At 43.1% G+C, this 24,335-nt stretch overlaps 1 protein-coding gene across 2 annotated transcripts in view; it reads left to right on the top strand.

Moving 5' to 3' along the window:
- IL1RAPL2 (interleukin 1 receptor accessory protein like 2) overlaps positions 1–24,335 on the top strand; it is a 413,104-nt gene that overhangs the window by 8,364 nt on the left and 380,405 nt on the right. For both annotated transcript variants that reach the window (XM_075573334.1, XM_075573332.1), the window contains exon 2: positions 17,233–17,336. In XM_075573334.1, the coding sequence (XP_075429449.1) occupies positions 17,255–17,336 (82 nt within the window). In that variant the 5' untranslated portion in view covers positions 17,233–17,254. The remainder of the gene's footprint in view (positions 1–17,232; positions 17,337–24,335) is intronic.

The raw sequence follows: 24,335 nt of genomic DNA, 5'->3' as shown, positions 1-24,335 counted from the left end.
CTGACTGAAGCCTATCCCTCCCCCCTGTGGAGTATGCGATTTATGACTTAAGGTGTTAAAAGGTCCCTGAATGTTAGTGATGTAAGAATATGTGTGTGTGTATATGTGTATGTGTGTGTAAATATACATTTATAAAGTGCCCACAGTGTATACAGCACTTTACAAAAGGTGTGTGTGGGAGTGTATACCAATGGTGTGGGTAGGTATAGAAATGTAAGCATTACTATTATTGTGAGTAGATACTATGTGGTCCCTATTGGTATATAGGGATAGAATTACATTGTACATATGTATGTGTAAGAGACAACTGTGTGCGCATTCATATAGCACACTATGTATAGACATGGCTTTTAGCAGTTCTCTTGTGTCAGGGTAGTGACTCATGAAGCTGCGGTCTCAGTTTAGGACACCGCTAAGTGTCCCGAACAGTTGTATACATTTGTATTCATGCAACCGTCTCTCTTTCGGTGTTCTAAGATTACCTTTGAGTATCTGTCTATCTGTCTGTCTGTCTGTCTGTCTGTCTATCGGAAGGTCCTGCAATAGAACCGAAACGGTGATCTATGTGATAAAAATCAATTTGAATTATTTATAGTTCTTGAGAGTGCCTCTTTTCCAAATTCTGTACATGATATTAACAGTGCAACAGGCAAGTTTGCAAGATGTTTCTTGAGTGCTCTCCTCTATTTGTGTGTATGTGTGTGTGTGTATGTGTGTGTGTATATGTGTATATATATATATATATATATATATATATACATATATATATATATATATATATATATATATATATATATTGTATATGGCTATTTTATTTTGTAATGTGCAAATAGAGATTATGAAGGGGGGATGGGGGGTATATAGTTTTTCATGGTCCAATTATGTGTTTTTACCCCCACTAGACAAGGAATGATACTTTGCTTTGCAAGCTTCTTGGAACCCTCTAGTATTGAAGAATTTAAGCGTGGTAAGGAACCTCCTGCATGCTATACTTGCTGTTATTAATCAGGCAAATATTGATTGCTGGAGGAGTTCTACTTTAACAAGGAGGGAGCCTGAACAAATTAATTTGACAGTAGAAATGGCGAAATAAATCTATTGACTATCGCTGCCATTCATGGCCCTTTTGGATCTGTTTAATTAGCTGTTCATCATGTCACGTGGACTTGAGAAATCAATGGGTACATTAGTTGTATGATGAATTGACAATGGAAATAGGAGTCTAGTATTGGAAAAGTGAGACTCATTATTAAAATATAATTGAAATGCAGCATATTTTGCTGTTGGGTGTTCAGACGGACAATGTAACTAAACAAACAAGGATGTTTCTTACACTTTTCATTAGCTCCTAATAACACGATGTGGTTTCAGCTATACTAATAGCCAGCTGTCAGGCCACACACTGCTTATTCCAACACTCGGAGGCCCCATCTGCATAGTTTATTAAAATGCCCAGTACAGCCACTCACTTGCATTCATTATTAATTAGCATATTTTAAACTGGATATGGCCATCCTGTGTTTAGGGCCCAGAGCAAATACAAAGAGCAGTGATAAGAGAGAGAGATGGATCATTTTCACTGAGAAGGTGCTAAGGGTCAGGTATTAGATACACATTAGGAAGCATAGTCTTTCAGCAGTGAAGGGGTTACACGGGAGATTAACACACACTAGGAAACGGTCATTAATTCAGTGGCTTCTGACTTTGTTCATGGGAGGAAGCCTCAATGCGCATCCAATCTGACACGTTATTTAGTTCATTTATAGATTATTTCTTCGCATGAGTAATGGGCATTTAGTTGAATCTTTTGGCCAAAGCATGTTAAGCCTGCAACCATGTCAAGGTCAGGCCCTTTCAGCGCTGCCAATCGTATACTGCGTCCAGTGGCGGATTTCAAAATATGCCGTTAGGCACTTACCTGGCGCCGCCCTCCTGCTTCAGCATTATTTGGCACCGCAGCATCCCATTGCCATGGCAACGCAACAGTGTGCGACGTCACGTCGCCGGCCGCGCACGCGCGATCGGTGCTTGCCGGCCGCGCATGCGTGATAGGTGCTTGCCAGCCGTGCATGCGCAATCAGCGCTTGCCGGCCACGCATGCGTAAGCGCAGCCGGCAAGCGCCGATCACATATGGGAAATCCGAAACTGACTGTGTCCTTTGTATTTCCTGCACTACATAGAGGAAACCAAACAATGATATTGTCCGTAGCATGGAACGCGCGACATGCGGTGCTGGATTAAGGGACGGGCTGGCCGGTGACTTGCCAGGGCACCGACCAAAAGGGGCGCCAAAACAACAAGGGCCAGCACAATCTCAAATCGTTGCGAGGCGCCCCGCCATGCAATGCCACGTGGTGGGGGAAGGGCACCTCACGTATGAGAGCAGTGCGCAGGAAATAAAAAAGTGTCCTGGCTGCTGGCGGCCAAGCTGAGTGTCCGCGTGTGCGTGCTCACAAATCCGTAGTCCGAGTAGGAGTGGCTGAGGGTGCGCTCCTCCATCTCCGCTCCTCCATCTCCGCTCCTCCATCTCCGCTCCTCCATCTCCGCTCCTCCATCTCCGCTCCTCCATCTCCGCTCCTCCATCTCCGCTTCTCCTACGAGCCGCATCATCCTCAGCCTCTTGGACATGCTGAGCATGCTGCGTACTGTATGTCTGCGACGCTGAGCATGCTGCGTACTGTATGTCTGAGACGCTGAGCATGCTGCGTACTGTATGTCTGAGACGCTGAGCATGCTGCGTACTGTATGTCTGAGAGGCTGAGCATGCTGCGTACTGTATGTCTGAGAGGCTGAGCATGCTGCGTACTGTATGTCTGAGAGGCTGAGCATGCTGCATACTGTATGTCTGAGACGCTGAGCATGCTGCGTACTGTATGTCTGAGACGCTGAGCATGCTGCGTACTGTATGTCTGAGAGGCTGAGCATGCTGCGTACTGTATGTCTGAGACGCTGAGCATGCTGCGTACTGTATGTCTGAGACGCTGAGCATGCTGCGTACTGTATGTCTGAGAGGCTGAGCATGCTGCGTACTGTATGTCTGAGACGCTGAGCATGCTGCGTACTGTATGTCTGAGACGCTGAGCATGCTGCGTACTGTATGTCTGAGACGCTGAGCATGCTGCGTAGACGCTGAGCATGCTGCGTACTGTATGTCTGAGAGGCTGAGCATGCTGCGTACTGTATGTCTGAGAGGCTGAGCATGCTGCGTACTGTATGTCTGAGAGGCTGAGCATGCTGCGTTCTGTATGTCTGAGACGCTGAGCATGCTGCGTACTGTATGTCTGAGACGCTGAGCATGCTGCGTACTGTATGTCTGAGAGGCTGAGCATGCTGCGTACTGTATGTCTGAGAGGCTGAGCATGCTGCGTACTGTATGTCTGAGACGCTGAGCATGCTGCGTACTGTATGTCTGAGACGCTGAGCATGCTGGGTACTGTATGTCTGAGAGGCTGAGCAAGCTGCGTACTGTATGTCTGAGAGGCTGAGCATGCTGCGTACTGTATGTCTGAGAGGCTGAGCATGCTGCGTACTGTATGTCTGAGACGCTGAGCATGCTGCGTACTGTATGTCTGAGACGCTGAGCATGCTGCGTACTGTATGTCTGAGACGCTGAGCATGCTGCGTACTGTATGTCTGAGACGCTGAGCATGCTGCGTACTGTATGTCTGAGACGCTGAGCATGCTGCGTACTGTATGTCTGAGACGCTGAGCATGCTGCGTACTGTATGTCTGAGAGGCTGAGCATGCTGCGTACTGTATGTCTGAGAGGCTGAGCATGCTGCGTACTGTATGTCTGAGACGCTGAGCATGCTGCGTACTGTATGTCTGAGAGGCTCTGCATGCTGCGTACTGTATGTCTGAGAGGCTGAGCATGCTCCATACTGTATGTCTGAGAGGCTGAGCATGCTGCGTACTGTATGTCTGAGACACTGAGCATGCTGCGTACTGTATGTCTGAGACGCTGAGCATGCTGCGTACTGTATGTCTGAGAGGCTGAGCATGCTGCGTACTGTATGTCTGAGACGCTGAGCATGCTGCGTACTGTATGTCTGAGACGCTGAGCATGCTGCGTACTGTATGTCTGAGAGGCTGAGCATGCTGCGTACTGTATGTCTGAGAGGCTGAGCATGCTGCGTACTGTATGTCTGAGACGCTGAGCATGCTGCGTACTGTATGTCTGAGACGCTGAGCATGCTGCGTACTGTATGTCTGAGAGGCTGAGCATGCTGCGTACTGTATGTCTGAGACGCTGAGCATGCTGCATACTGTATGTCTGAGAGGCTGAGCATGCTGCGTACTGTATGTCTGAGAGGCTGAGCATGCTGCGTACTGTATGTCTGAGACGCTGAGCATGCTGCGTACTGTATGTCTGAGGCTGAGCATGCTGCGTACTGTATGTCTGAGACGCTGAGCATGCTGCGTACTGTATGTCTGAGACGCTGAGCATGCTGCGTACTGTATGTCTGAGAGGCTGAGCATGCTGCGTACTGTATGTCTGAGACGCTGAGCATGCTGCGTACTGTATGTCTGAGAGGCTGAGCATGCTGCGTACTGTATGTCTGAGACGCTGAGCATGCTGCATACTTTATGTCTGAGAGGCTGAGCATGCTGCGTACTGTATGTCTGAGAGGCTGAGCATGCTGCGTACTGTATGTCTGAGACGCTGAGCATGCTGCGTACTGTATGTCTGAGAGGCTGAGCATGCTGCGTTCTGTATGTCTGAGACGCTGAGCATGCTGCGTACTGTATGTCTGAGACGCCGAGCATGCTGCGTACTGTATGTCTGAGACGCTGAGCATGCTGCGTACTGTATGTCTGAGAGGCTGAGCATGCTGTGTACTGTATGTCTGAGAGGCTGAGCATGCTGCGTACTGTATGTCTGAGAGGCTGAGCATGCTGCGTACTGTATGTCTGAGACGCTGAGCATGCTGCGTACTGTATGTCTGAGAGGCTGAGCATGCTGCGTACTGTATGTCTGAGAGGCTGAGCATGCTGCGTACTGTATGTCTGAGAGGCTGAGCATGCTGCGTACTGTATGTCTGAGAGGCTGAGCATGCTGCGTACTGTATGTCTGAGACGCTGAGCATGCTGCGTACTGTATGTCTGAGACGCTGAGGATGATGCGGAGGTGGAGTAGTGTGCCTACAGCAACCCCTACCCAGACGACCGCCGCCATTTGTGAGCACACAGGACACTCGGCTTGGGCGCCAGCAGCGGGACACATTTTTTAATTTCCCGTTCACCGCCAAGCTGAATGTCATGGGTGTGCGCGCTACCACCGCCGAGCGAGGTACCCTGCAACTGGGGAGACCAAGAACATTTAAACAAGGCGGTGAGGTGACCCGCAGCGATGGTGGCGACTGTATGTGACCCGCAGCGTTGGTGGCAACTGTGTGGTGACCAGCAGCGATGGTGGCGAGTGCGAGGTGACCCGCAGCGATGGTGGCGAGTGCGAGGTGACCTGCAACGATGATGGTGATTGCGAACCCCAACCCTCTCTAATAGCATGTTTGAGATCAGATGTATTGTAAGGAACCCCAACTCTCTCTAATATCGTGTCTGAGATCGGATGCATTGTAAGGAACCCCAACCCTCTCTAATAGCGCGTCTGAGATCGGATGCATTGTAAATTCTTCTGTACTGTATTTGGTGCAATTCTCAAATAACCTGAAAATTGCAGGGAACCTTTTAGAAATGCTCGAGGAACCAAAGGGTTCATAGGTAAAAAACACTGTCATGGTATAGTGAATATGACCCTAATACTTAAGCTAGCTATTTGTATCTGCATGTGGTACTTGTGATACAGGTGGGTGCCGGAGCAAAGCAGAAGAGCAGGTTTTTATTTGGTCAATGTCAAAGTTCTGACATATCACACAAAAGGGCTTTTTGATAAGGTTAAAGTCTCACTTCTAGAATCCCTCAGTCTTGTCCAACTTCTACTGAAGTGAAATCAAAGTAGGTAATTCTTGTTCCTTATAAAGGTTAAAAACTTCCTGGCCTCATCATATAACTTGAACGACTATTCGCAAAATTGTCTAAATCTTAAAGCACAAAATTAATATGTTGGTTCTCTACTGAAGATAAAAAATAATGTATTAAGCATACAGAACACACGCTAATAATTGTAATTTATTCTCTTGACGTATAATGAAAATCGCCTTCCATAATAGGTTGGTAATAAAATAATAATTTGACTTCTGTTTTTGCAGTTCCATCAATCCTGGGACTTCCAGGCATGGCCGCTAGAGGGAGCTCACACTGTGTTATGGACACCAATTGTATTTGCCAAGGAAATGGCAATATGCTTATTCCAGCAGTCTTTCCCAGTTATAACTGTATGACAGATTTATAATACCACACTGTAGTTAAATAGTTTTTCTAACATTTACATAAATAATAAATCACACAGGGTGAAAAAAAAGTTGACCCATGGAAGGTAGCATCTTCTGTAAGGAGCGGTTCAGTGAATAAAGACACTGACGGTAAATAATGGCGCTGAGTTTGAAGCAGGGGAGCCTGGTTCAATTCCTGGGGTCAGCTTGTGACCTTGTGCAAGTCACTTTACCTCCCTGTGCATCAGGCACCAAAACACATAGATTGTAAGCTCACCTGGGCAGGGACTGTGTCTGTAACAATTTTATGTGCTGCGTACTAAGCACTGTATTGTAATTGTGACACACTTTGAGTCCCATTGGGAGAAGCACTATATGAAATAAAGTTATTTATTATTATTATTATTATTATTAATAGGAAGTCAATATAATGACATGTATGCATCTGAAATAGAATAAAGACCCGATACTCTTGGTATTTGGTTGACAGAGCGAAACCACTTTCGTTTTGAGATTAAAAAAAAGACCACAATTAGGATGTCCACCTGTCCACCTTCGTATAAACAATTCATTTTCACAACGCTTCTTTGATACATTATAATTTGTATCATGAGTAAGGGGCCAAACATTTGAACAGTGGATATCCACCACGCGTTGCCGGGACATGAGAGGAGATCTGGTGTGGGGGAGGGGCCTATGCTGGTGTGGGGGAGCGGCCTGTACTGGGTGGGGGGAGGGGCCTGTGCTGGGTGGGGGAGGGGCTTGCGTGGGTAGGGGCCTGTGCTGGGGGTAGGAGCTTGCAGTGGGGCAGGAGGGGCTTGTAGACTGGAGTTGCGCACCCCTGTCTTACATAATGGAAGTCGGTAGCTTCTATATTTGTTTACATGAACCTCTGCTTTGGATTGATGAGGTACTGCAAGGGATTTCTTTGCGAGTTTCTTGTAGTGTGAGGGGGCCTGTTTAAGCTTGCTTTTGGTATAAGGTTCATCAGCGAGAGTTCAATTGTTCTATTAACCAGGGGTTCTCAACTCCAGCCCTCAAGACACCCCAACAGGTCAGGTTTTCAGGATATCCCTGCTTCAGCACAAGGATATACAGCACTGACTGAGCCACCTGTGCTGAAGTAGGGTCTTCGACTGAGCCACTGATTGAGCCACCTAAGCTGAAGCTGGGATATCCTTAAAACCTGACCTGTTGGGGGGCTTGAGGACTGGAGTTGAGAACCCCGCTAGAAACCTTACAATCTACTGTAGCAAATCTTAAATATCTACTTTTATCGATTGCAGGAAGATCCTTCTGAAGATGTGACCAAGAAAACATATTTAGTTGCGCTTAGGCTGATTTTATGAAATAAGTCACTGAAAGGGTCCCGTAAGTATGTGCGAAAGTGGAGCCAATATAGTAGTGGAACACATTGTGAGAAATGCTTCTCTAATTCCTCCTTTGTCACATACAAATGTATGTTTCTTGGATAATCCGAACGTTCTCTTTCTCAGGAACCCCAAGACTAGTCATTTGTCACTCTGACTTAGGTCAACAATACGTGATAAATGAGAAGAATATTGCAGTTTTATCTGGAATAATCTAGGGAAAACACAATGACAGTGTCTCATTGACCTGCATTCTTTCGTCAAAATAACTTATTTCTGTATGCCTTCTTATTTTATTTGTATTTTATTATTCAACCATTTTATTTTAGATATTTTTTTCCAATCTTTTGGTTTCGGCAGCATTATACAGTAGCACAGTAACGTAATAAAATCCACAGATTATGGGAGAGAACGTCCCGCATTTTCCTTACCTTAGAACAACATATTGTAAAATCAGACAAACATTGTTTCAGATCTTAAAGCACATCATAAGACCCGGTGCTTAAAAGTAACACCTGAGAGCCATTAGTTTTATTATCGGATAAGAGGCATTGCCCTATTAATGGGCAAACGTGTGTCGAATCTGTGATGTGATAAGAAATAGTTGGTACACTCTGTCTCCGCCTTACAGCTCGTTGAACTGCTCTCTACTCCATCCATTGGTCATCCATCCAATCTTAGCCCCTAATTCAACATGCTGTGAAGCCAATATACCCCCTTCACATTCCCCATGCCCTGTGCTGGAATTTTTTAAGTTCCATTCATTTGAAGGGAGTTGAACCCTTATCCAGCTCTGGGAAGTACCTTCTCAACATATTGAGTAGAAGCTTTCGTCCTCTACTGGCGCTACAGAACACAACATAGGTGCACCAAACGAAAAGTCGACTTTAGGAGAAATTGATCTATTTCTTTGAATTTGTACATAGTTTTGTCATGTGAATTCTCCTCTAACTGTATTCTACGTTTTCTTTTAGTATCGAAAATATACTTGGGAAATGTCCAAATTCAGTAGTCATAGCAACATATGTCCATCAGGAATTATATCTAATGGGAAAAATAATGCTGGCTGGATTATTCAAGTATATTATGCACATTTCAAGATTTTTCCATTCCAGATAATAATTACTCAGTATTTCCACGAGAAAGCAATGGGGAATGAGCTCAGTGAATTGCACCGATCTTGGTAAAAAAAAAATAAGGGTTTAAAAATTATCAGTTAAGCACAAAATGAAATGTTTTGTTCTGCTATGTAGAGAAGAAATTAAAATAATTGACAATTCACCAGCTCTACCAATACCACATGGATTCGTAATGCCTTGCGCTTACAGGGATAAAATAATAAAGATGTATAGTATCCGCTCAAAGCCCATCCTCAGACCAAAAATGAAAATTATTGCTCATTATTCCCCAGCTCGGACCTGTCTAAATTATGTATATTTAGTGTTTTACAACTTATTTCTCTGGGCATATTCTTAAGTGTTCCAGTTCTATGTCGATGCTTCAATAATAGTTAGAGGCGCTTATGGATTTTAGTTTTTATTGCATCCCCAATTTGGAAGACCAACATTGAAATAAGAATTCACTGTCACTCTGTTCTTATAATGAATGCAAATGTTCATGAGACAACTCAAGAGTATTGCTTGAAGGAGGAAAGAAAGCGTGGAATCTGTAGAAATCAATACAAATGAAATCAGCATGTTATGTTTGGGCGGGAAATTCAACACCCTCCTCAAAAAATGGACAGTCCCATTTGGACTACAGTTTCTATGCTAATCCAGCACCCCCCCAGATATCCGCTGTATTAGGCCAACGTGAACAACAGACTGGGACTGACAATTTGGGAATGGAGTAACTTTTAAGGGAGCCGTCCTACTTGGCTAGCCAAAAACAACCTTTTTGCAATGAATTTAACAGTAGAATTGGCTTCAGACAAAGGGAGAAGCCTGAAGACAATCCAACCTGTCCAAAATCTCAGCTCATCATGTTTGCAAACTAACCTGAATTATGTCCGAATATATAGAAACAGGCTTCAATCAGCCAGAGTAGACCCTTTAAATAGGCCACTTTAACTGGTACACTTGTGTCCTCGAAGGCGTTGCCACTATAATGTGCTGGTCTATAAATAGCAATATGGTCACCTGGAGCCACCCAATACAAAGCCATGACTTTATGTCTGGGTGATGTAGTGATTTTCTATTGGCCACTGGAGTAAGCCTGGCCATATTGTTTCACCCATGACAAGAGTTATTGTCTGGGGGATTAAACGACTGATATCTCAGGAATTGATGGGTACTCGGAGGTAAAACCAGAACAGATACGCTCTCTGGGACCTTTATTTCTGAGAACGTCAAAACATGAGCAGCATAGACTGCTTTTGAAAGCTACAAGAGACTGTTTTTCCCCATGTTACATGGCCAACATTGGTAACAGGAGAGACTACAATGCATCCTTTGTCTACACAGGAATTGATAAGGAGGTCGCTGAGATTTAATTTATGGGAATTTGGGCATGTGAATATAAAAAATTAGAAGGAAAAGGCATCCAACATATGAGAGGCAAAGAAGGGTGGGGGGCCGTGGTGGTCCTTTCTTCTATGTTGTGAGAGGGAGTAGGGGGTATGATACCTTTTAATGGACCAACAAGTAGTTGATATGTTATAAGCTTTCCAACCTCTCAGGGTCGGGGTCGGACTCAATGAAGGACCCTGAGAGGTTGGAAAGCTTGATTTAAGGAAGGCGAGTAAGGCAGCCGCCGTGGGCCCTGCTCCATTGGGGGCTTCGCACTCCTTCCTCTCCTCCACGCTGGAATCCAAGTACCACCCGACCAGAAGGGGGAGCTGAAGGAGGGAGTGCGCCCAAACCCCCCCTCCAGCTCCCCTCTCTGGTGGAAAGGAATCCGGCGCCAACACGAGGAGGGAGCGCGGGGCTCCCAGACCGGCAGAGAGAGGTGTGGGGGGGAGGGGGTGCGTGTGTGCATTCTGTGAGAGGGTTTTCCCGGAGTGACCCGCCTCCTGTAGCGTTGCGTTGCCATGGTCACCGACGTAAAATGACGCCGCAGCATCATGAGACGACGTGTTACCATGGCAATGTGATGTCACATGCCACGGCGGCGGCGTGTTGCCATGGCAACATGACGTCATATTACGTCACCGCATCATGATGCCACGACGTTGCCGGAGGAGGGCTGCTCGGCAAGTGTCGGAGACTGAGCCACTGACTGGCCCGCCTGGGCTGATGCAGGAATATCCTGAAAACCTGACCTGTTGGTGGCTCTTGAGGACTGGAGTTGGCTACCTCTGCTATAGAGGAACGGATGCATTCAGCAATAGTTTCTATTGTTTTCCCCAAAAGGTTGATGGCTGAACTCAACATTGCTTATTGTGTTGTTGTGAGTCAGGGGTGTTTTCCAGCAGTTATCAGTTGCGGCTCAAAGCCAGATGCTCTAATTATGCTGCATCGGAAAAACCCAGAGATTTACAGGAAACAAAACCCATGCAAATAGCAGCATTCAGGAGGAAGCACCTCGTAGTAATGAGTTTCTTTCAAGTCTTAGCTACAGAGACACATTTTCATGGGCCCCCTGATGTGCCTGAAATCAGATTTTGCTTCTGCAAAAAAAAATAAAATGCTAGAGAGACTTTTGTATACAGTGTAATTCTGCTAAATGAAAATTGGAGCAAAATGTACACACCGGGATTTAGTTTTCTTTTTCAGCGGGAAGGGTGTAAATATGTAAGAAAAGCATTATTAAAGAATGTTAATCCTTCCACTTATACATATACTGCAGTGCTGTGTGTTTGGGGACTTCTGCTGGAAAATTAATGGATGGAATGAATCAAGCATGGCATACTAATTTATTTCTTTATATAGCACCGCCACTGTATGCAGTTGTCCCTACATACTCTTCTAAAAGGAGTACTTACTGTACAAGAACCACCTACATTTTCTTGTACTTTTGGGATACAACGACATGGTAGAATGGAGTCAGATGAAGCGTCAATTCCAGCTTGGACACCACTACCTCTACCTAGGAGGGCCAGCTACAAAATAATCAGGGAGCAGTCAAAAAAGATGTAGTGACTTGGCTGCAAAATCATCAGGCTCGTGGTTCAATCAGTGGCCATCTGTGCTGAAGCAGGGACTGATTGAGCCATCTGTGCTGAAGCTGTGATATCCTGAAAACCTGACCTGCTGGGGGCGGGGGGGGGGGGGGGGGGGGGGTGCTGGAGGACAAGAGTTGAGCAGCCCGTGGTTAACATATGGGTTGACTTAGTAATGCCTGTTCAGAGTAGAATGGAGGACCCCTTAAGTTAGCCACCCTTACAACTGAATGTACTTGGAAGCAAGTCGATTTTGAGATTTCCTCGGGAGAATATGAGACAGCACTTGGAATTATTCACTTATATGGTTGTGCTTAGTCCAAGATTTGGGGCAGGAGTCCTTCTTTAAAAATAAAACATTGTATCTTCAACGGGAGTGAAGCAGTGTAACATTGTGTCTGAAACATGAGTAACGTATTAGTGTAACATTGTGTCTGAAACGTGAGTAACGTATTAGTGTAACATTGTGTCTGAAACGTGAGTAACGTATTAGTGTAACATTGTGTCTGAAACGTGAGTAACGTATTAGTGTAACATTGTGTCTGAAACGTGAGTAACGTATTAGTGTAACATTGTGTCTGATACAGGATTGAGATGTAACATTGTCTGAAACATTAGTGTGACATTGTGTCTGATGCAGGATTGAGACATTAGTGTAACATTGTCTGAACCAGTAATGTGACATTGTGTCTGATGCAGGAATGAAATAATGGCAGGACTGCCCCAGATATCAAGTGCAATAGAGAAGAATCAGCGAACTTCTAGATTTAGGTACCATAAATTGCTCTGCTGTGTGTGCCAGGTGCTCCCTTCTGATAATTAGATGACTGCCTGAAGACTAAACATGAATATTCTCAATACATAAAGACACTCATTTCTCCTCCTAGAAGAGAACCATTCTCTCAGTTCCTTACATTTTCATGCCCATCTCAAAACATCTGTTAACAGAAATAAAACACTCCAGCGTGGCTCTTCCTTCCTTTCAGTTTCTTTTATATACTGTCATGAGCCTGTAACTCCTTTAGTGCTGGAGATATCCCAGAAAAAGAATATGCTTATACATTAGACTTGTTCTGATACATTCCCTTCTCTGACCCCTGAGCATCCCATAACCGCTGTTATTTTTCTTGAACCCCAATAAAGATACCCTTACATTGGGTAGACTGTCATGTTTTATCAGTGGGCTAGAGATTAGTGGGGGCTGTATCACACACATTGAAATAGTATATCTGTTTATTTTCCTGATCAATATACTTTGAAGCCATATAACCATGCTGGAGGCTTTAGTCTCATTCATTCAGTACTAGGGGGGGACATTCACTGTATATTGAATTAGGGCTACTTTTAAATGAAAGTAAATGTAAATTGGAAGCGCAGATTTAAAAGCTTAAATACTGGCATAAAAAGAATTAAAGAGGGAAGCCGGAGTCATTCAGCTAATGAGACATGATAATGATTTTAAAGGTGTAGTTTCCTACTTGTCTTTTTTTTTAATCCCTATTTTTTGTAGCCGGATACCACTATTTTCAGCTCTGGGCACCCCTTCCCCCTGGTTTCCAAGATACGTATCGACTAAATTACTGGGTTTTATTCTCCCTTTTGGGGGAAAGAAAATGGCTGCCAAATCTCAGGCCAATAGGATGCTGCATCATCATCGGTTGCAGCTTCCTATTGGATAGCTGTTTAAAGCCTCTTTAAAAAAAACAGGAAGTAATAACGGTAACTTCATCAATAAGTATCGCTGTAACCAGCGCGGTCCCCGGAGCTGGTAATAGTGCGATTCAGATGTGGAATACCCCCCTGTTTCAATCCTGTAACATGTATAGAGAAGGATCCCCCTTATTGTGGCTTGCGGTGGCTGTTTTGGTTGTTGTTGGCCTAAGCATATCACATACCAAACTGTCACAATGCTTTAGAAAGCATTTAAGTATTTTTGGTCTAATGCACGGGCGGCCAACTCCAGTCCTCAAGGTCTACCAACAGGTCAGGTTTTCAGGATATCCCTGCTTCAACACAGGTGGCTCAATCAGTGGCTCAGTCGAAGACTGAAGTGCTGTGCTGAAGAAGGGATATCCTGAAAACCTGACCTGTTGTTAACCCTTGAGGATTGGAGTTGGCCACCCCTTGACTAATGCAGAGCTTAGCGTTAGGATGTGCACAACTGTTGTGATGCCTATCGAGTTACAAGTGCAAGTAACTGTTAGTAAGCTTCAATTAACTGTTCCCAGTTGGGTATAGCGCAGTAATACACTTGTTGTTGACTTCATAGAACTTTAACAAGGTGTGAAAACATGCAGAATTAAATGGAATAAAAAAAAATCACAGTCCACCGCTCCATGTGAACATGAAATCCAAGGATTAGTTTTCAAGTGCTGAGGGGGAATCTCTGCTTAAAAATATACATGGATCAATTACAGTTACACGGGGCGGCAATTTCCCAAACCACACGGCAGGTGTTTTTTTTCCTTACAAATGAAAAAAAGACACAAAAGCCATTGGTATTTTGGGGACGCGCTTTGCAAATCAGTGAAGTCCCCACCAGCTCTATAATGGTTAAAACAAACAAGCACTCTAAACAACGGAAGAACCTTATGACCTGAGACAAGCAGGCAGGTCGTTTTAGATTGATGGCACTGGGCCGCTCACCATCCATTACCCATGAACAGCTCTGCCACTTTCAACTTCCGCCAGGTATAAATCACCGCTGTTCTGGTTACATGACTGTGAAAGGATTTTGGGGGATTCTGCACTTTGTTGTCGGACAGCTGTACGGATCAATTCCACTCCTCATATTCAGAAAGGAGTTCGTATTGCATTTATTTTTCTACTAGGAAGTCAGCGGGGACATTGGCCACAACCTGCCCCCCTCCCCCCCCCCCCCCCCGATATCCGGAATGGAAAAGGAAGTTATGGCTCTCTATTTTAATGGAGGCCACGTTTCTCTGAGAGCAGCTATCTTCATCAGTCCTAAACACAAGCAATCATGTACAGTGAAGGTCATGATGGACCATCAGTATATCAGTTACAGTAGCATCACACGGCCACTGGAATGGTGACACCAGTGAACTCTGAAGTGGGATAAGTTTGTTTGGGATGTAATTCTATCTCGATGTTCCTCTGATACTAGAGACGGGCGAAGCCGCCCAAATCCGTTCTCGCATTTTCCCCCCCAAAATCCATTCCGCGGTGTAAAATCCACAAGCAGATTTGGTCGGTTTTAATCCGCGCGGATTCATCAAAAACCGTCACTTCATAGAACCCGTGGACGGATTTGTAGAATCCAATCGGCGGATTCAACAGTGCGTTGGCGGATTTTTAACAATCTGCCGCTGGATTGCTGAATCCGCGGATTCTACAAATCCATTGGAGTGTATTGGCAATAACAATAAAAAAATGAACAAAGCGCGAATCGCCCTTTTTGACATTGATCCGCTGAAATCCGCGGACCAAAGGAACCAAATCCGTCCCAAAAATGTGGCCATCTCTATTACTAAAGCTTACACTGCAAGCGTCTTTGGACATATTGGCCCAGACTTACAAAGTGCCACTATACTATAAGGCATCTTATAGCCCATTCACCTGGAACACACGCACATACAAACATATGACCATATCTACTAAACTCTGCTACTCTATAAGACACCATTCAGCACATGCGAGTGAATGGGCCAGAATGTGTTCCAGTGCTGGAAGATGTCTTATGGAGTAGCACTGCTGAGTACATAGGGGCCATAATGTATGCTGTTATAGCAAAAGAGTAGGCTGTTTATTGTACAATTTATTGGCCATTAGGTTTCTCAAACCTACTGTATAATAGCTGGCTGCCGTTATTAGTAACAATGCAATGTGTAGTAGGAGGACAGCAGAAATGAGTCACTCTTAAATTAGCTTTAAAGCTCTTCTCCGTCACAATACACGTGTACCCTAAAGTATTATGTTAAGCAATTTCTCCCAAAAGTCCCGCTGGGACTTTATTACACGCAGAACACATTGTATTATAATACTGTTAAATGTAGGTGTCAGTTCCTCTTGTAATTGGGCCTTTGGTTTTAATTGTGTGCGATGCTGTCTTGTTCATGAAAAGAATCTGAGTGTAATACCTAAACGAGTTACCTTACTGCATCTATAAGTGAAGAGAGCAGAGAGGGCAAAGAAGTAATTTGAACAGCTCCACTTGAGAAGCATTCTAGCATAACCTCATCATTGCAATTATCTGTCAGAAATTTAGTTCAATTATGTTTTTTTTTTTTTTTTTAAACTATCTTGTCAAGATGGCCTTACTGGATGTAATACTTCATGGAAAGGTTAAGAAAAAAAAAATTAATATTAATTCCTTCATTAACCACTGACTCACTGCTCATTCTTAAAATGATCTATATGTCCTTTTACACCTTTTTTAATTGGGAAACCCAAATGGATTAGGACCTAGAGCATTAAAGGACACATTAGAGCAAGCAATTTACGTCTTGATGTTGTTTTGGGGTTTTTATAGGAAAGGAGCAAGATTCAGGCAACTTATTGTGTTTTGAAGAAAGAGGGGAGGGGGGGAGGTCTTGTATGACTGTTTTTGGCCTTCTGAGTTCTCATTGATGATGTGTCTATGTACTGTAGGAATGTGTTCACTGAGACGCTTCAATGCTGATATTTAGGCTGGAGTAAACCCCGTACACTCACCTGTTTGAAGTTGTCTACCTGGCCGCCACTTTCAGTTATTTATGTTTATGGGTGAATTATTTTTCATGGTACATGTGACGTAACTGGAGAAAACCATTTGTCTTACTATACAGTATGTACAAGAAAGTTTCTGTGTATACCACAAGAACACTGTTCGATGGTTGGATAGTTGTTGGCAGAATTATCTTATGGTTTGTTGGGAGAACCTATCAGGGTCTCTCACCTTTTTGTTGTTATTTTACTTTATGCAAAAATGACTTGTTTGTCTCTTTCTTTGGTAAAAACATGGCATTGGGTTCAAAGTATCCAGAGAATTACCAAGCACTGTAAGCCCCATTACCTCTTAGAAACCAAAGCCCTTATTCCATATACCGTGAAACCAACTTTCTTGTACTGAAGACGTTTTTAAGTCCCATTTATTTAAACAGTACTAAACTCTTTTCCACTTGTCTTCACAACATAGTAATAGTAGCCCATAAACCTCACACGTCTCTTTTCTGCATGTACTAATATACTTGAAGCAGATACCTGTGAGATTTAAGAAGCTCCTTACACATGACTACTTGATGGCAAACTCTCTTGTTGGTCCATTAAAGGGTGTCACCACCTACGATGAGCCTCCATAGAAGATCAGAGGAGTTACCTATTTCATGACTTAAACTGACCAAACATAGAACTCTGTAGCTCATTCAGTGCTGGAAGGCATATATGGTACATCTTTGTTTTAACACTTTATTTCTGACTTGTGTGTTTCAGCATCTGGGAAAGACAGTGAAAGATGAAGCCTTCAATATTCTTGGCTCTTTTGATCTGTTCCACAGTAAGTGGTGATGTAAAATTGGTATCAAAAAGAAACTCCGGTAAGATACAGTTACTTCATTCTTTCTTGCCTTGTATATGTCTCTCCCTTCTTCAGAGGGGTATTCCTGTAATGAACTGTCATACTTTTGCGGTGTTTATCCAATGTGCTGGAATTCTGTGTTATATACGGTAGATCTAAATGCATCATGTACAGTAGAATAGAATATGCAGGTGTTGTAGGAAGTTTATCGCTAAAACATGGATGGTAATGGAATATGATTGTGGAGTTAATACTGGAGTTAGAATTGGAGTTGAATACTACAAGAAGATCTGGACTCTGCACTTCAAAAACAACTACAACCTTGTAACTGTGAGAACTTGACTTTCTAAATGCTCTGATAATTTGTACTCTTCCTATCCTCCAGTACCTGGGAAGTCTCTCCTCCTGCATCTCACTATGCCCTCCCTATTGCCTTTTCTGTTTAATGTCTCATCACTCCTTTGTGAATGTTTCTGTTCTGTCCAACTTCCCCACTCCCCTCCTATCCACATTTCTTCATCTCTCCTCCCCTCCACCTATGTCTGTGCCCATACACTGCACTGTTATTTATACTCCTCTTTCCCAACAACTTCTTACCCCTCCAATAAAAAGCACCCCCTCAAACCCTCTATTCACATCCTCTTTCTACTCCTTCCTGCTGCTGGGGATATCTCTCCTAATCCTGAACCCAGACATAAACACACCAGCTCTCACACATGCCTCCCTGCCATCTCCTCCCATGCAAATGGTGTTAACCTTCTGATTTAATCCTTTTACCTTAAAACTTGCCCCACAAATCAAGCATCCCAATAGCCTGCACTCATGGCTTTTGTCCCACACCCACAGTCACTCCTACCACCCATTGTGACCAATCACTGCCATCTACAGCACTTATTCCCTCACCTGCTGTCTCTGTAAATTTCCAATCATACCTCTTAGATTATAAGCTCTTCAGGGCAAGGATTTCCTTTCCTATTATCTGGTTTTGCTGCACTTAATGTATTATTATAATTCCCTGTATTGTATTCTTTGTGAAGCGCTGAGTACACTTTTTGCGCTATATAAATAAAGACATACAATACATTTGTGAAATGGCCTATAGAAGTGGCTTGCCAGTGTCGGGAAAAGATTTGGTGCAGAGACACCATTTATCACATCTCATTATATGTGCATGAATGCCTTTTGATTTACCTAGTGAAACTCCCCAATTCATAAATTGGTGCACACCAAACTACTTGGATACAGGTACATTGTTGCAATATCATCATGCTCCAGCTTTGCGCTAAAATTAGCTTAATACATAGATCCCGATTCAATATGGTGTGAAGCTGCTTCGCAGAAATGGAGAAGGGATCCGCATCTATTCAAATGAATGGGATTAAACTCTTCTCATTTTTAATAATAATAATAATAATAATAATAATAATAATAATTATTATTATTATTATTTCGGGGAGCAGCTTCACAGCTTGTTGAATAAAGGGCCAGAGGGGCACACCCTCAGATGTCCGTTAATGACTTAACAAGATGTTAACTTCAGTGCTAACGGGAATCTTCTAAGCTCACCAGCGATGCGTTAAGTGCTGTTAACAGCCTTAACGAGCCCTTGCGTTACTGTAACGGACATTCGTGCTAATTATTTGCTAAAGAGGCGTCCCCTCTAACAACGCTTATTCCCAGGGCTCCGACATACAGTCGTTACCGCAGGGATTCACCGTTACGTTAGTTAGGTCAGAGCGAGCTCTGTTACAGGTGTAAGAACACAGTTAGGTTTGATTGAACGACCATATTATTATTTACATGGTTCTTTTCCTCTCCTGCCTTCTCTTTACTTTAATTGAGCACATATTCGGGGTCTGCATGGGAGTAACGTCGCCTTTGGGTCAGAGGCTTAACACCGCCATGTTATTTGACTGCTAACGCACGGCAGTGCTAAGTTCACATGGCGTTCAGCCTATGTTAATGAGATTACTAACGGCTGTTGCTTTTGCTATACTTAGCTTTGTGGCTTCCGGTTAAACCCCAGGGAAGCTACCGGACGTTACCTATTTAGGCAACCCCCCATTACTAGCCTAGATTTAACGGACTTCTGAAGATCTACCCCATCGTGATCACAGTGTCTTGCGTCTATCACATATTCACAAAGAAATGCTCGGGGAAAGAAATTGCCAACAAATGTATGTAGCTTGTTGGCTGCTAATGTGGTTGTAAAATCTGGGTATTGATTTGCTTTATTCCTTTTTGTTCTTGAGTAAAGGTAAAATGATGACAAAGGCTCTGATCTAAGTTGGAGGTGTACAGCTTTTCTTTCATGTTTGAATGGTGTGTTAGAGTGCACAAGGCTGCACAATAAAACACATAAGAAGCTTTGCTTAGACTTCGTATTGATTGGGAATTATATTGATGGGTGCTTGTTTTTATGCTCCAGAGATGGGAACATTTCACCTGAGGATTCCACATGGTGAAATGCAAAGCCACGGACCATGCATTGATAGATTCACAATGTTTTAGAACTGCTTGTTGAATCCTTTCTGACAGCTGACCTACATTGCAGTGCTTTTCAACCTTTTAAAAATGTTCTCTGACTTTGAGAAATCTAAAGCTTGCTGCCTATAGATCTAAAAATACGACCACCGTGGAAATCTTCTTATATCATATCTAGTGTTTAAAAAGCGCATTGGTCACCTAATTTTGATATCATTTGATTGAATAATGTTGCTTCAAAAATAAATAAATAAATGTAGTGACAAGTAAAACAATGTCTATTAGCAAATTATTTTCTAGGAGCTCCTGGAGATAGCAAACACCGATTTAATGTATTAATGTGCTATCTGATTATTCTGCCGAGCCTACTCATAGTTACATACAGTAGTAGATAGGATATCTGTCAAGTTCAACCTAAGATACTCATCCTATATTGGTATTTATATTGATCCAGAGGAAGGGAAATCAAAAACCCCAGTGAAACATTAGCTAATTATGTCTCATATGAGACACAGTGATATATAATTTCCAGACCACAGTAATGACAATCAGATTCCCGTCTTGATCAACATCCTATTTACTGCACCGTGTAACCACTTCTCAATGTCAGGGAAGCCTCCGGGCTCCGTGCAAATGAATATAGTTTATTGCTTTCCTAACATGTAAAAACAGTTTCACAGTCTTCGAATAAGATCCTATAAATGTTACTAGTGAAAATGTATAAAATGCATGGAAAACACCCTTTGTGGGGACGAAACTATCCTATTGTGGTATGTTCTGGCTAAATACATTGATTCCTATTTTACTTTGTCGTTGCCCAGATTCATGCCTTTGCTATGACTAGAAGCCTGGTCAACCTGGCCAACGGTTATAGTATTTCTTTGTACGGTGTGTATGGAATACTGTAGATTGTATCTGATACATTACAAGGAGTACTTTCACATTGAAACAACAACGGAGGAACCCATTGATCCACTTCAGAAAGCAATGAACAGGATATTCCTTGGTTAAATATTCCTCATGCCTACAGTGTGATGGCAGACACCAGTCTCCTTCTATTTTATTAAGGCTTCAGCAAACTAGGCAGTTACCTGGCCAGTGATGGTTGTGTTTTCGTCTGCATTGTATAGTAACAATATGGAGTAGGGTAGAGAAAAGGGACATCAGGAGACCGTGTGGTCATAAAAAACAGTAGGATTGCCAAGAATATGCATTATCGTGTTTTAGCTTGGATTAACCTCTGTAATGACAAAAGATCTTAATGTATATGTGACACAGAATAGGGTTAGTATCTTGCGATTGAAATATGCCTGGTCTCAATGTTAATTTTGGATACCATTGAATTGCTACATCTAGTTCCTCTTTCTTTGCACTAAATTAAGACCGAGACAGACCAAATGGATATCTCTCTAGTGAGGGGGTTTAGAAGTTAGAGGTTTAGTTTAAAGTCTACTACAAATAAGATACAATGTTTGTCACTGTGGATGCACATGATACTTAGGGTCATATTTGACTGAAAATGTCCATATTTATAGTGAATCTTCTTTTCCCAGATCTTCTTTATTTATCATCTGAATTTAAAACTTGAAATGCATTCATTTTGTTTCTGTTTTTGAGGCCCCTCACATTGTGGGGCCCCAAGCTGTTGCTTAAATCTTCTGCGTTAGTCCGGCACTGATTTCGGGAGAATGCTTTTCATTGGCGTTGGGGTGAATTGTGGGCATTTTTATACTCTTATGAAACCTACTCTTCTATTGTAATATAGTATACTTAATATTACCATGTAAATAATATGAATAATATGAATATTTATAACATGCTGGACATGCTGCAACAGAGATGATGTGGTTTTTTTATTCTATATTAGTGATGTACTGGGTACCCGGAAATTACCCGGTAACCGGCATACCCGGCCATACTTTTACTACCCGGTAATTATGCGGACCCGGCACAGGGCACTATGACCCGGTGTCAGGTACTGGGTCCTTCCATCCTGCTCTGCTCCCTTGGTCCTCCTCATCAATTGCCTCCATTCCTCTATGGCGGTGGGAGAAGAGGACAGAGAATGGCAGCCGCAGAGCAGGGCAGCAGAAGAGGATGACAGCCGGCTGTGGAGAGAGAGCTCAGGAGGACATCAGCCGGCAGAGGAGGATGGCGTCGTCGGGAGAAGAGGCTAGAGGATCGCGGGGCGGAACACGGTGGCAGAGCAGGACGGCCGGGGAGGAGCACACTGTAGCCGCAGCAGGCACTGGACATCAGTGAAGACTTCCAGATCGGATCACTGTGGTGCTCTCCTCCCCGGCCCTACTGCTCTGCCACTGTGCTCCGTACACACGATCTTCTGTCCTCTTCTCCCTCTGCTAGCGGTTGTCCTCCTCTGCCACCGCTGCCCTGCTCTTACCGCCCTCTTCCGCCCCAAACCTACCGGACAACCGGTCATATATATATATATATATATATATATATATATACATTCCCATTGCCTGTCCTTGCAGCCATCTTTAATTTTCCTGGCAAGTACTGGCAAAACAAACAAACAAATATCTTGCCCATCGGCAATCCATAAAGCACTGAGTGCCACGGATCAGCTCCGGTGTGGCCCCTCATTCAAAAAAGGTCAGAATAATATTTCTTGTTAGTAGGAATTGCTGTTTTAAACCTGGTCCTCCTTCTTTTAAGATGGTACCCGTATCATCTTGGATGGACAATATACTGTACATAGGCCAAGTCATTACTACTTTCTATCTATATCTCAGCCTCGTTTCTTTACACCCAACTCTTCAAAGGGTTAATTTATTCTACTTTTTTTTTGTAAGTGCCAGAGTGTGAAACCCATAGAACAAATTTACAGTCTGTATTCTGAAGGCTTCATTGATCCAACGAACAGTATGACTCCTGAGGCCGGTATTTTGCCATTTTATTATCTCTAACCCCGTTAGCCTCCATTGATTCTTCAGTATAATCAGGATGACAGGTAGTTCTAATGAGCTTGATAAGATGTATTCAAACTGGAACTGAGCCAAAAGCCAAAATGCTATATAACACCTTTACATGCATATGTGCCAAATCATATGTCAGTAAAGTCGATGGATGTTCAGGTGTTTTCTATTTTTATTATAATGGTTCCATACTGTTAGAAACACTCATTTATTTTGAAGCGGATGGACTTGTTTAAAATCCCACCCTTAGCACCTTGTGACCTTTGGCAGTGACCTAATCCCCCTGTGCCTCAGGAACCAAAATGAGACTGTGAGCTCTATGGCACAGAGATGCACTGTGCCTGAAAAATTCTATGTACAGAGCTGTTTACATCGGCAGCCCTATACAAGAACACAGATTATAATGTGAAATGTATCTGTGCATTACGATGAGTCTGTGACTTTGTGTGTAGTTGTGTCTGTCATGGCTATGTCCATTAAGAACAATGATGAAAACCAGTACATATTAAATTAGCCGACACAGTAATTATGCGTCGGATGCGTTTTCTTACATCTGAGTGATTGAGTCATACAAAGGTTGCCAAAGTTTATACGGCAGACTTAAGGAAAACACATGTACAGCTACAGAAATCCTGAAATCAAATAGGGCATTAGTGTTTTATTGAACAGCGTTTGAAGTACCCTTAGTGGTCTTAATCTTCTTTGTTAGAACATTTATAAAGTGGAAGATTGATGAAGCTGGCTATAGACACATGGATTGTACAGTGGAGACATGGAGAACACATTTTAACTTCATTTTTACGATGAAAAATGGCATTCAAGGCCTGGACGTACACATGTAAGAAAATGAGCTGGTTAGATGTTTCTCTTGATTTCAAATTATTTCAACATTAAAAGAGTTACATAGTAACATGAGGTTGAAAAAAGACATACGTCTATCAAGTTCCACCTATGCTAAAATGTAGACTACCGATGCTTTATCCGATATTCAAACAGAATTTGTGTTTACTATTGTCTTTTTTAAGTTACTGTAGGTGCAGTGCACACATCTATTACTAAAGCATCATTCTTTAGGACATTCATTTTTTTTTTTTTACAGAAAAGGATTTACTGTGGCTTTGAAGGTCACTGAGACTGGCCTACAATCTCCATGTTGACATGATCTCCTCATTGAATACAATACCGTGTGCAAACACAAATACTGTTTTATTTGAATAACTGCTTCCTAGTTATTTCTCTGTGTGGAAATGTATAAAGTTTGTAGTACAAGTGAATACATGATGCTTTGATTAAACATGGAGACCCTTGTTCAATATGCAGTGATAAAGCTTCTCCATGGCTGGTGGGCTTAGGCACCTACATCACTTGTTCCCGAATGTTTCCTCTTGGCCCCCTGGTATATTTTGGGGATAGCCAATGCTTGTTACGTGCTACCATGTACCTTCAAAAACAAAATAAGAAATTAGTGTTGTTTTCGGTCCGGAAAGGGCATTGCGTTAACTATAATGGCCGTTGGTGCTAATGATGTGCAAAAGAGCTGTTTGCTCCAACACCAATCCACAGGGCGCCGGTAACGCAGGGACTTAACGAGATGG

The sequence above is a fragment of the Ascaphus truei genome, chromosome 16 (assembly GCF_040206685.1).
Source record: "Ascaphus truei isolate aAscTru1 chromosome 16, aAscTru1.hap1, whole genome shotgun sequence".
NCBI classification, from domain to species: Eukaryota; Metazoa; Chordata; class Amphibia; order Anura; family Ascaphidae; genus Ascaphus; species Ascaphus truei.
This window is presented reverse-complemented; position numbering and strand designations above follow the sequence as displayed.